Source organism: Rhinatrema bivittatum, chromosome 5 (assembly GCF_901001135.1).
Source record: "Rhinatrema bivittatum chromosome 5, aRhiBiv1.1, whole genome shotgun sequence".
NCBI classification, from domain to species: Eukaryota; Metazoa; Chordata; class Amphibia; order Gymnophiona; family Rhinatrematidae; genus Rhinatrema; species Rhinatrema bivittatum.
This window is the reverse complement of record NC_042619.1, coordinates 333,978,353-333,991,064: the sequence shown is the minus strand read 5'-3', so window position 1 is coordinate 333,991,064 and position 12,712 is coordinate 333,978,353. Positions and strand designations below refer to the sequence as shown.

Genomic DNA, 12,712 nt, shown 5'->3' with positions numbered 1-12,712 from the left:
AATGCTGTTGCAAAGGATGGGGGGAAGAGGAAGATTCTCCTGGGTGTGGGGAGAGATAGGGACATGCTAGATAAGGGGTGGGGATAGGGATGCTGCTAAGCGGGTAAGTGAGAGAAGCTACTCAATATTGTTTTCTTGTCCTGGTTTTTGTACACCAAAATAAATTCTGATATTTACCCAGGAAACTAATGAGTCACGTTTTCCAACTGAATTTCTTCTGTTTTTGTTCTTGTCATAATAAACCTTGATAAATTCCCAGGAAAAATTTTAAAAATGAAAGCCGAAAATGAAGGTCCCTAAACAGAACTTACACTCCTAGGCTACATAATTTAAAAAAAAACTGAGGCTTGTTGTAGCTGCAAAGGGTCTTTTTAATTAACAAGCAGTGCAAAGCCTCAGTGTTTTATTATATAGCCTGGGAATATAATATAAAAATTACTGAGGCTTTACAATTAAGCCCACAGGCTACAAAACAAAGAAAATCTAGCTTGCTTTATTTTTCAGGGTCCTTGCAATGGCAGGAGCATTTTTTTCTTTTGCTAGTTTTTTATTTTTCCCTTCCCTTCTGTTTGAAGCATCAGCTGGGGAAGCTGTAGTGGTCCTGGGCTGCCCTGATGGACATGGGCAGAAACAAAAGTGGGGAACCGTGGCATCTGCTTCCCTCTTTTCTGCCACATGGATTTGCCTCTTTTACCAAGCATGCAGCTGCTGCCTACCCTTTCTTCGGCCTCATGGGCCTTCCTCTTGTTCTGCTAACGCAGTGCCCTCCTCTGACAGAGAAAGCAAGGAAACTTGGATGCTGTAGCTCCATCACCGTCCAGGTCGACGCCATCATCAAAGGCCCATGACATCAGGCGTTTGTAGATGACGTCAGCAGAAACTACAGGATGATGGGCCCCAAACCTATCGATTTAATAAAAAGTATCTTAATGATGAGTGGGCTGAATTAAAGGGTCCAGTGGTCTGGTTTTGGCCTGCAGACTGTAGTTTGCCCACCCCTGCTGTATGTTGTATGTGTGAGTGTTCTGAGACCCTTAGAGGTTTCAGACCTCAGAACTGCAGTTTCAGTTATGCAGGAGGCGGTTAAAGAGCCAACATCTTGTCAGACTAGCTCCTTTCCAGCACACTCCTAGGCTGGGCTTTCTCCTAGAAAGAAAGACGCAGTGCATTGTACAGGGTTTCCTCCTTCCTGCACTCCTTTTTGCTTTTGAATCTGGTGATGTGAGTAATATCCTTTATCAAGCTGGGTATTGCTAGGGAGTTAAGCCTTTTCAGCTGGAATTGCCTTACTCCTTCTGGGATTTCTAAATTTTATATGCTCTCAATCAGCTCGAGGAAACAGGGACTCCGAAATTAGCTTGTGAACTGCTGTGAATTTTCAGTCTTAAACTGGTTTAACCTTAATCAGAAAGGAATGTCTAATAGGTTGTAATTTGTCTTACGCTTTCTCACAGGACAAGCAGGATGGTAGTCCTCACAAATGGGTGACATCGAGGATGGAGCCCTGTACGGAAAACTTTTCTGTCAAAGTTTCAACAAGCTTTGACTGACACTGGCACACTGGGTGCACTGAGCATGCCCAGCCTGCAATTATCCCTGTGAGCCACAGGTGTCTCCCTCAGTCTTCTTTTTTCCGCTCTGCAGTCAGCATAGCGGTTGGAGCTCTGTGAGGATTTTTTAACTAATTACCTCATGGAAACACTTAACTTTTCACTTCAAAAAACACTTTTCCCTGCACAGGTCTCCCTCCGCGTACGTTTTTACGACGCTCGGTGAGTACTAATTCTTATTTTTCGGTCGGTTTCTGTCACTATCTTAAGGCTGTTAACTGACTGAAGCCTTCCCTTCCCCCATTTTTCAGTTAGCTTTAAACAGCTTGCGAGTATCTCTGTGACACTCTGCTTGCTTATGCTAGTGGGGTAGGGATTTTTTCCTTAACTTTAGGACCTCTGTAGCTTCAAGTCCTTCGTTCCCTGGTACCCTCACGCAGTCGATACCCTATCGCTACACCGGGACCCTCCTAAACCGCCCTGGGCTTTTATATGTCATCAGCGCCCCTCCCCCCACGGTGCCCTGATGCCTTTATCCATGTTTTTTGCTTTTCAGTGCTACCAGGCTTTTTCCTCCTACACACTGTTTTTTTCCTTGGGCTTCCTCGGTGCCGTCCCTACCCGGATGCATGCCATTGACGCACACGCTGTTAGTCACTGCCATGCATACTCGGGTCGCCGCCACCGCTGCCCGAGACACTTTTTAACGATCCCAGGGTCACTTCATCGATGCCACCCCCCCTTTTGGGGATGCCATCGATGCCCCATCCTCCCCACCGATGTCCAGCCCTTTTCCATCAGTGGGCATCGGTGCCACATCGATTCGTCGGTGGGCATCGATGCCGGATGGTCCCCATCGGTGGACATCAGTGCCGGATGGCTTGTCCGTCGATGGCATTGGTGCCGGATGGCCGTCCGTCGATGGCATCGGTGCCAGGTCCTTTTGCATCGATGGACACCGATGCCCAGGTGTTTCATCCATGGGCATCTATGTTAGAATGCATCCATCGAGGGCAGTCGATGCCAGGCTGCTCCCATCGGTGAAATTCGATGCCCAGGTGGGTCCCATCGGTGGGTATCCATGCCGGCTCGATCCCGTGGATGGGCGTTGATGCCAATGCCAGCCTTATGGCTGGCATCGATGCCCATGCCGATTCCAGGACTGGCGTTGATGCCGGGATGGAATTCATCGACTGGGAGATCCATGCCATCGATTCCATACGTGTCCATATCGATGCCACCGACACACGTGTCTGGGGCACCGATGCCATGTACACTTGGAAATCTGAGTCTGTCCAAATCGATACCGTCAACGTCTGTGGCCCTATAGTTGATGCCCGTGGCCATGCCACAAACGGCATAAATGCCCGCCTCCATGCATCGATGCCCTCGACACCTCCGTTTTCCTTCGGTGTCCTTGACGCCCTATTGATTCGACTTCGACTCAGTCGATGCCGGTATCTTTTTCAATAACGGCAATGTTTTTCGATTATTCGATTCCACATCGTTTCAAAGATACCTATGCCACTGCTGTCAGTGCCCGTCACTGTCATCATTCTCCTGGCCAGTCATCGACGATTTTTCATACCCATTTTGATGATATCCTCGAAGCCCCTTAGGTTGCCTTCAATATCGTCAATACCGACATAGCACCGCCACATAATACCCTCGCCTCCTCACATTGCTCCACGCTTTGGGTTCTTTTTTAAGCCCCGTATTAGCTTAAGACACTCCATTGTGTCAGGAGCAGAGCAGGCGTGCTGACAGTTCGTCATCGATCGCCTTCCAGGACGACGAGGGCTTCCATCTCGGCGCTGGGGAAAGACCGGGCCGAGCACCGTGGCACCCATCATCGCCGACATCGTGATCGTCCGCCGCTGACGCCATCCAGCACATCGGTGCCATCCTTCTCCAGGCTGGACAACGCTCGGGCAGAGCGACATCACCACTGCCATCAGCACTGTTCCTACAGTTTTGGCAGTCCTTGGTGATCCAGAACTTCCGGATCCAGGTCCGACAGCTTCTGCATTGGCGTCACGACACATCGAGCCGCTGTGACGAGTGAAGGGAACATGAGTTCTGTTAGGGCTCCTCTGTTCCTGGCGTGCCCCACCGTCAAGTGGTGTGGGACTATGGCCATCTGTTACACTTAGCAGTCTAAACGCCACTCACGCCTGGCCTGTCTCCTCTGTACCTGTGCCACCATACCGGGTTTCAGAGCGAGATGGACGTTTACGTCCCCGGCCTTACCCTCGAGGACTCCGGAGACCGTCGGAGTCAACAATCTTCACCGGCTCGTCTTGCGGCGATCCACGTCGGATGGTAAGTACCCGCTTCGGCGGCATTCCCATAGAGTTGTGTTCTCCCATTCGGACCGTGGTTCGAAAAGTTCTGGGTCATGTGCCTTTTAGAACTGTATTAGTGTCACATATCGCTATGTTAGCTATGTTAGCCACAATATCAGGAGAACCCCTCTATCTTCTTGGGATTGCAGCAGGGCTTCTTCTCTTGTCAGTAACAAGTCCCTGTGCCGACCAATGCTCTGACTCTTGGTTCCCTCCCAACCAAGGTCCAGCTGCATTGGCTGATCTGCTAAACATGAGATTCAGCAACCATTGCCCCATGTACAAGTCCACCTTGAGGCCTGGCCACAGGTCTCAGTGTCTCCTTGTACAGCATACAGAAATGCGGGTACCACTTACCGCTCACACACCTGCAGGAGCCTACATGATATCCTCCATTGGGACACCTCCTGGTCTCCCATCTGGTCAGATATCAGAGCGGCCACCCCACCTTGTACCAAAGTCCCGGTACACTCCCCCAGGCGCTACGAAGTGCAGAGGGGAGAAGGGAGGGAGGTTGGGGAGTTTTAATTGCACTATTCTTTCTTTTAACAGAAAATAGTTACTCTCCGCACATCCTGGACCTAAGAAAATCCAACTTTCTTTAGACGTCACAGGTACAATGGTATCTTTGGTTACCATCACTCCATACTGCAGTAAGTACATTATTTTAATGTTTCTATGTGCTTTATGGTGAGTCAACATTACAACCCCAAGCTCTGCCGCTGGCACCAGCTTCGGTAAGTGAACTGTCTCTTGCATCACTGTTGGTGAATGCTGTTTTCTCTGCGGAGTTTAACATCATTCACTTTCCTTGCATAGACTACTGCTAACCACTTTCAGTACATGCAAGGAGCTCTCACTTTTTTCAGGACTCACTATACATTTACTAACTGGGATTACTGTCACTGCCATAAATCCCTTCTGTAACACTTCTGGACACCACAGTCTTAAGACCCTCTTGTCCAGCATGCGCACAGACATTCTGATACATTGTTATATGTCCCTGCGCATATTTTCCATAACCTCAGCCTTTCAACTTTTCATGGTTGGGCTATGGGGTTTCTTCCCACTATGCATTTTTCTCATAATTCAAAACTGCTATGGGTTATATTCAGTGACATTCTATACTCAATGGACCTAAGTGGTTTCATTGCTTTCGTCCCTGATTCTTATCCCAGTTCGAACTAGGACCTAGTCTCCTTCGACTCATGCTCGCAATTCCTTAGGGTTATAAAGTTTCTCCTGAAAGCTGTCAACCCATTATGCATCTATTGCACTCCAGCATAGTTTCTCATAAACTTCCTGGACGTTGCACCCATGAGTTATGCCCTTATGCCTTCCAATACTGCTTTTGCAACAATTCTTTGTGCATACAGACAGACAGCATAGGGACAATGTGCTTTCCAACTCATAAGCACGCATTACCTCTTAGCTGCTCTGCTAGACAGCTGCGCAGCTCTACCCTTGGCCCTTGTTCACTTCATGCGTCCTTGGGCCACATATCTAAGAGATTTAATGAACGCTCTATCAGACCTTCTCCACGTAGGTTCTATCCTCTCGAATGGTCTCAATTACATGTGTACAGGGCAAATCTTTTAACGCTGAGTTTAACTAAACTTTCCTCGGCGTCTGCATCATTCCATACGATGCACAGGTTCTGCTCCCTGCACATGTTTCCTATGCGTTCCCTTAGATGCCTTTTCTTCCATCAAAGGCCTCTTCAATATATCTCTTCTGCTGCCTCTCGTAGCCAGCATTCTTCTAATGTTGAACTGGGATGGGGTTCAGTATTCTTTTCCCCACTCCCTGACTGAGATCAGTATGCTTTCCCATACTTCTCAATCCATCATATCAGTAACCTTTTATTCTCTCACCAGTCAGTCCCAAATCATAGACTTACTGATGTTCTTAGGTTCTGGTAGCGTCACAAAACCTTCTAAACATAAATCTTGCCGTTTAATATGGCAGGCTTTACCTCCTGACGCTAAAAAAAAAAAAAAAAAAAGAGGTATTACCCCTTTTACTTTTCCACCATTTTTTCTTACTCCCTCGGATTCTGTTCTCCAGACATCCTCCACATAGATACACCTTTCTCTTAGGAGGTGTATCGTTTTGGGAGTTGGGTTCCCGTTTTCGGTAATCCTCTCTGAGTCGGCTTACCATGGATTATCCACTGATCAAGCCGCCTCTATTTCTCTAATCACGGAATGAACATATATATTCTCCTTATAAGTCTCATACATTCTACGTTTGAGCCTTTCCATTCCTCTCTTCCACAGTTTGGCAAGGGAACTTCTTTCCCTCTTAATGTCATTCCTGCCAGCAGGGTCCGTGAGTTATGCACTCTTTCCATACTCACCTGACTCCGTTCCTCTGCCACTGAGTAGTTCTACGCATTCAACTTTCTATCCTTTTCAGGTAGATGTTGTATCTCCTTTCCTCAGGAAATACTCTATTAATTTTTCCTAACCTCTCTCTCTCGCCCTAGGGAGAGACTGGGTTTTCCACATTCCTGGACAGTAATGCTGCGCTTACATTCTATCTACATTGCACTGCATTCCATGTGAATTCCACTTGACTCTTTCCTTCATGCAAGGGTCAAGCTGCTACTTCCAGTGGCCACACAGACCTAATCCTTCTGATTAAGTGGTCTATATTTCCTTTCCTACCAACAAGCAGACATTTCACTACAACACTGTGGGTATCCACATACTGTTGTGTCCGTCTTAGCCTTAACAGCTTCCCTTTGGTTACTGCTGCTTGTACTTTTTTATCAGGTTGCAGCCTGGAGTCCTCTCCATACCTTCGCAGCCTATTATTGCTTACATTTGACTAGCCGGCATGCTCCATGTTTGGCCAGTCCGCCTACTCTTACTTTTTTCAATTCACTACCCAACATCCTTCCACGAACCCATTATGGTGTTGCGGATGCCTTCCGTTCCCATTTCCACCTCAGTCATTACGCCTTTGCGCATCTGCGGTGTATCTGGTGCATTCCCGGGCATCCTCAGCTCGGTACTCACCCATTTGTGAGGACTACCATCCTGCTTGTCCTGTGAGAAAGCAAATGTTGCTTACCTGATGTAACAGGTGTTCTCACAGGACAGCAGGATGTTAGTCCTCACGAAACCCGCCCGCCACCCCGCGGAGTTGGGTCTGTATACTTTTATTTTAGTTTCGCTTGCGCTTATTAGCTATAAGACGAGACTGAGGGAGACACCTGTGGCTCACAGGGATAATTGCAGGCTGGGCATGCTCAGTGCACCCAGTGTGCCAGTGTCAGTCAAAGCTTGTTGAAACTTTGACAGAAAAGTTTTCCGTACAGGGCTCCATCCTCGATGTCACCCATTTGTGAGGACTAACATCCTGCTGTCCTGTGAGAACACCTGTTACATCAGGTAAGCAACATTTGCTATCCCTGTCTCAGCTCGGAAATTTAATTTGCCTATGAAGTGCCTGTGGATGGGGACTTGTAAACATCCTCTTCCTTTAAATAAACTGACTTGTTTTGGAACTCCATATTCCAGAAGTGGTCTGGACTCACTACACCAATCTCAGTTTACCTAAAAAGGTTACAAAAGTGAGTTTCTCCTAATCACTGAGTAGTACTTTCAAACTACTAGATTGTATTATCTGGAAGAGAACTTAACTCTCCACAGAGGAATCTGGTCAGTCTAGCGCAGCAAATATTTCATCCACTATACTATCTGATCCACCATTTACCAGGACAGGATATACCCACTGACTATTTGGTTACAAGAATTGTCAAAGGGAAATTCCCTACAGAGTTTCCATTTGAACATTTTTGGGCTAGGCAGTACAGATTATATATATGTAGCCACAAATTTTCATCTGCTTTATAGCAGGTGCAAAGTTGATACTGTAAAGCAAGTATGAGGATTTCAAAACGAAATCCCCATGCATTATTTGCCAGCTTCACTCTAACCCACCCCCAATGCCCCCAGCCCTGTCCCTTCACAGCACAGGGAAAAGAGCATGTGCTGTGAAACAGTGTGAGTACTTTTATGAAAGGAAACTTTTCCGCTGCAGATTTTATATTGAGCATCTTATTAGTTATGGTTGAAAAAGACCTTCCTTCTAGCTAAAAAACCCCAAACAATTCTATGTTCTTTATCTGGGTAAATTATTTGAAAGATGTCCTCTTTAAGTAGATACATGTGACTGTATGTATGTGTGTACTAGTAATCTATCTAAATTTATACAATTCACCTTCCACTCTTCCGGGTGCCACCTGGTGGCCATAGACAGACACGACAGTGTGACTAACTGATTGGCTTATGTTGGTCAGCCAGTTGGTTAGTCACACACTGTCATGTCTATCTGTGGCCACCAGGTGGCACTTGGAACAGTGGAAGGTAAACTGTGTAAAGACAATATGCTCTGTCTGCAAACTCCTGTCTCTCTCTCTCTCACACACACACACACACACACACACACACACACACACTTTCACTCAAGCTCCCCCACACACACATACAGGCTCTCACTCTCTCATGCTCCCACACACACATTCAGGCTCTCACTTTCCCAGGCTCTCCCCACACATGCATTCTCACTCTCTAAAGCTCTTCTCTTACACACACACTGGTTCTCACTCTCTCAGGCTCCTCCCCCCCCCCCCCCCCCACACAGCTGTCACTCTCTGACTCACACACACACACACACACACACAGACAGGCTCTCATGCTCTCAGGCTCTCATTCTCTCAGATTCCCACACATACACATTGGCTCCCACTCATACATAAACACACACACAGGGCCTTTTCAGCCACCACCAGATATTTTCTTCAGCTTCCATGGGATGGGATATTGTGGCAGTCTTCTTCTTTGGCTGCCATGGGATATATATATATATATATATATATATATCACATCTAAGTTTTAATATTTATTGATTTATTTTGATTTTCGTTCTTTTGTTCAATATGTGGATTGTTTAATGTAAAGCCGCACATTACCTGTTCAATACTATATCTATTGTTTAATGTAACGCCTTACGGCGAAAGTTTTGTTCTTTGGAAACCGTCTTGATTTGATTTGTATATCGAGAAAGTCGGTATATAAAAACCCTAAATAAATAAATAAATAAATAGGAACCATGATGGCCATACTGCAAGCTTCTTCTTCCGGTATCAGGCAGCTCTGTTTGGGTGGGCCTGAGCTCAAAGGCTCACCCAGGCCCACCCGTGGCTATCCCTCTGCTGTGGATTGTGAATTCGTTCAAAGACAGGAAACAGAGTAGGACTAAATGATCAGTTTTCTCAATGAAGGTTGATAAATAATGGAGTGCCCCAGGGATCCGTGGTGGAACTGGTGCTTTCTAATTTTCTTCTATAACAATCACTATATAGTGCTCTTTAGAGTTGCACAATTGGAGAAGTCTAATATGCTGTCAGTGTATTTATAGAGAGATTTAAGTGTCTATAAGCTTTCTGTTAGTTAATACAATAAAACAATATTTATTTTTTTCACTTTTGTTTGATTTTAAAATTTAAATCTTTTATCAACCAGATAATCTGAGCAATGCCAAGCAGTTTTCAGTAGTTATGATATAGACTGGAATTTGTACCTTGTAAATATCTTGATTGGCCCAATGTTCACATAGTAGCGTGCGAATGTTCCCTCCAGGCAGAAATGTGATAAAAACCAGAAGGATCAGCAGCCAAGAGAAGATAAAACTGAGGCCAGTACCTCTGCAAGAGATAAAAAGTCTATATATATATATGGAACATGTCTATACACACACACACACACATATATGCTCGCTTGTCAAACTCCAGTACATAAACATACTTTACGGGAAACCAATAAATTATGAAATTAAATGTTTGCAGGCATATGGAATATATTTAAAAACATAATTTCTCTCTATATATAATTTGCTGCTTTTGTATGTTGGTCATCCTGTGAGTTACATTCCAAAAAACATATTTATACTGTCATATGTGTGATTTAAAGATTTATTTTCTTTCCTAAGGGTCTGCTCTCAAGAAATAATTTTTAATGTGATAGGGCCATACTTAGTATTACGACCAACTATTACCATTTTGTCTAGAGAGAACACCGGGCCTGAAACATGGAGTTGCTCCGAACCCCACTATGCCCAGAGAGAGGTGGGCTAGAGTGAGTTGGTGGGTTAGGAGAGGGTGTGGGTAGTTGCTATGCTCAGAGGGGGGTAAACAGTTTGAATCTTGGGGAGGCCATTTATTGGAAGAGGGGGTTGGGTAGGAGACAGGGTGTTTGCCGCATAACTTCAAAAATGCTTTTAAACTTTTTTTCTTGAGGGCAGCCTCTAGAGGCACTGGGGGTGGGGGTCTCACAATACCCCCAGGGGTGGTATTTCACATGCTTGGTTGAGGCTGTTTTGAGTTGTGATGGACCTTTAAGAACTAGCTTGGGAGCATTGGGAGCTAACTTTCAGGAAAATAATGTCACGTTTTTTGAGGGAAGCCACGTTATTTTATTAGCATAAAATGTACTAGTAATGAGCTGCTTTGCATGCATTTGCAAAGCATATGCATGCAAATCAACTCATTGCCATGCAAGCAGTATTCAGAGTTAAATAATGCACAGTTTTTAAAATACAACATGTTATTGCTGTTTTAGGCATTTAATGTGCGGTATATGCTGTTTAACACTTAACATGGCTTAGTAAATGACCCCTACATTTGTAACTGAGGCAACAGCAGGTGAAATGAAGTGCCCAAAGTCACACGTACAACCACTTCTTTGGTTTAGAGCTAGAATGTAGGGGCCACACAGTCCCCAGGGTCAATCTCAATGTCCTGGACCTCTCACTCTTCTCTACAGTCATGCATAGTTAGCCACTAGGGTGCCAGGTTTCCACTGGTGGGGAGGAAGAGAAGCCTCGGGGCCCTAGATATGTAGGAGGGAATCCAGTTTCTATAGGTGAGAAACTCATCTTGAACAAAGGCAGGCAGGACACTTTGTTGGTGTTCAAATAATAAATGTGAACATCAAAATAGGGTCCAAGCCAAAATAACAACAATCATAATAATACTAAGAAAAATGAAAACCTCAGTGTCACAACCTCTTTCTCCATCTTCAACTTCTGAGTCACTGTCCCTTCCCAGTGTTGGAAAAGATAGAAAAAAATTTCTTCCCCAAAGTAGGTAGGGAAGTGGTGGTAGAGGAAAAGCTCCTTCCTATCTAAGGTAAAGAAAAGTTTTTTCAAAATCCATCCTTGGGCAACCACAGTCCCTACTGTTCACTATACGCAGGACAAAGTAGATCCCAATCCTCTCAGGCAGGGATATTTGCCCTCCTGAGCTGGGAGCAGGTCAAGAAAACAACCAACTCTCTTAAAATACAAAAAACCTCCTCTTCCTTCTCAATTGGACATGGACAGTGCCTTTTCTATATCTGCAAAGGAAACTAGACAGTAGGGCAAAGTCCTTCCCCTTTGGTGCAGAATTTGGGAAACTACAAAAATCATTCCTCTCCTTTTCAAAAAGCAAACTGTCATGATCTTGGCTCCTAGAAAGCATCTTTGCCAGCAGATGTCCTCACTGAGCCACACTCTCTTATGCTCTTGCCCCTACTTGATGGCTCTATGATGCAGCAAGGTCCATCCTATTTAGCCCCACCTCTCCATAAATTGAGGCCTCTTCATTGAATCACCTTGGTTCCTTGCATTGGCCCCCCTTGCCTTGCTACTTCATGGCCCCTATGGCCTTCTTGCCTCATATTACCTTGTCCTGTGGCCTCTTTGGCCTCGTTGCATTGCCTTATGGCCTTCAGGCCTTCTAGTCTTGTCTTGCCTTACTTTGTGGCCTGCTTAGGCCTCCTTGTCTTTTTCTTCCTTGTCTTGTCTTATATGTACCTGCTTTGCATTAATTTCCTGTTTGCCTATTTATTCTTGTGGTCCTGGCAAGTCCTTGTCTCGTCCTGCACGATCCTCCATGTGGCTCCTGCTCTCTGTGGGCCTTCAGTTTCAGCCCTTGTCTTCCACTAATACTTTGCCTCCAGGTCCAGCCTCTATCTCAGTTACAGGCCTTGCGTCCAGTTCCAGCCCTTATCCCCAGCTCCTGCCTGTCTCTGGTTCTAGTCCTTGTCTTCAGTTCCAGCCCTGCATTCCATTCCAGCCTTGTTCCCAGTTCCTGGCCTGCCTGACCCCTGTCATGTACCATACCAGGAAAATCCTGTGGGCTCAACCCAAAGGGAGGGGGCTGGCCAGGTGGAAGATCTTGTCCTGCTTTGTCTTGAAGTCCTGTACCACTCCCTCTGGGGAATACCAGAATCCAGCCTGCCTGAACATAACACAAATTACATCAAACCATACTATAATCCAAGAATGAGCAATTCCAGTAGTCTAGGAGGGGAAAAATCTTAGGAATGGTCTCAGAAATGCAAACCCTCTCTCTATAGCAGGTCAAGGGCAGAACTATTGATAAGGAAGCAATGCAATCCTTATAGAAGGAACATTAGTGGGAACAAATCAGAGGAAACCAACAATACTTATTTAAGACCTTTTTTTACTTATAAGAACTAACCTCTACTATTATTTCCATCAATGTTACCTATTTTCAACTATGTTATACTCTCTGTTAAATTCCTAATTTTACTCTGTACTCATATATATATATTTTTTTTCTTGTAAACCGTTGATGGCTAAACTGAATGACGGTATACAAAACATGTTAAATAAATAAATAAAATTTCAAGTCTTGATTGTTACGACTATGGCTACTGTGCAGCCGCCTCACCACCAGAGGTCCCTCACGAGCATGCTGGCCCGATCCAGCCTATCTATCTGCTCTATGTTCTGGACTTC

The 12,712-nt window shown here is 45.3% G+C and overlaps 1 protein-coding gene across 1 annotated transcript in view; it reads right to left on the bottom strand.

Annotated features, from left to right (window-relative positions):
* The window catches only part of PROM2 (prominin 2), a 281,934-nt gene that overhangs the window by 256,282 nt on the left and 12,940 nt on the right, over positions 1 to 12,712 (bottom strand). Inside the window, exon 2 of the mRNA XM_029604437.1 lies at positions 9,488 to 9,611. Within this exon, the coding sequence (XP_029460297.1) occupies positions 9,488 to 9,611 (124 nt within the window). The remainder of the gene's footprint in view (positions 1 to 9,487; positions 9,612 to 12,712) is intronic.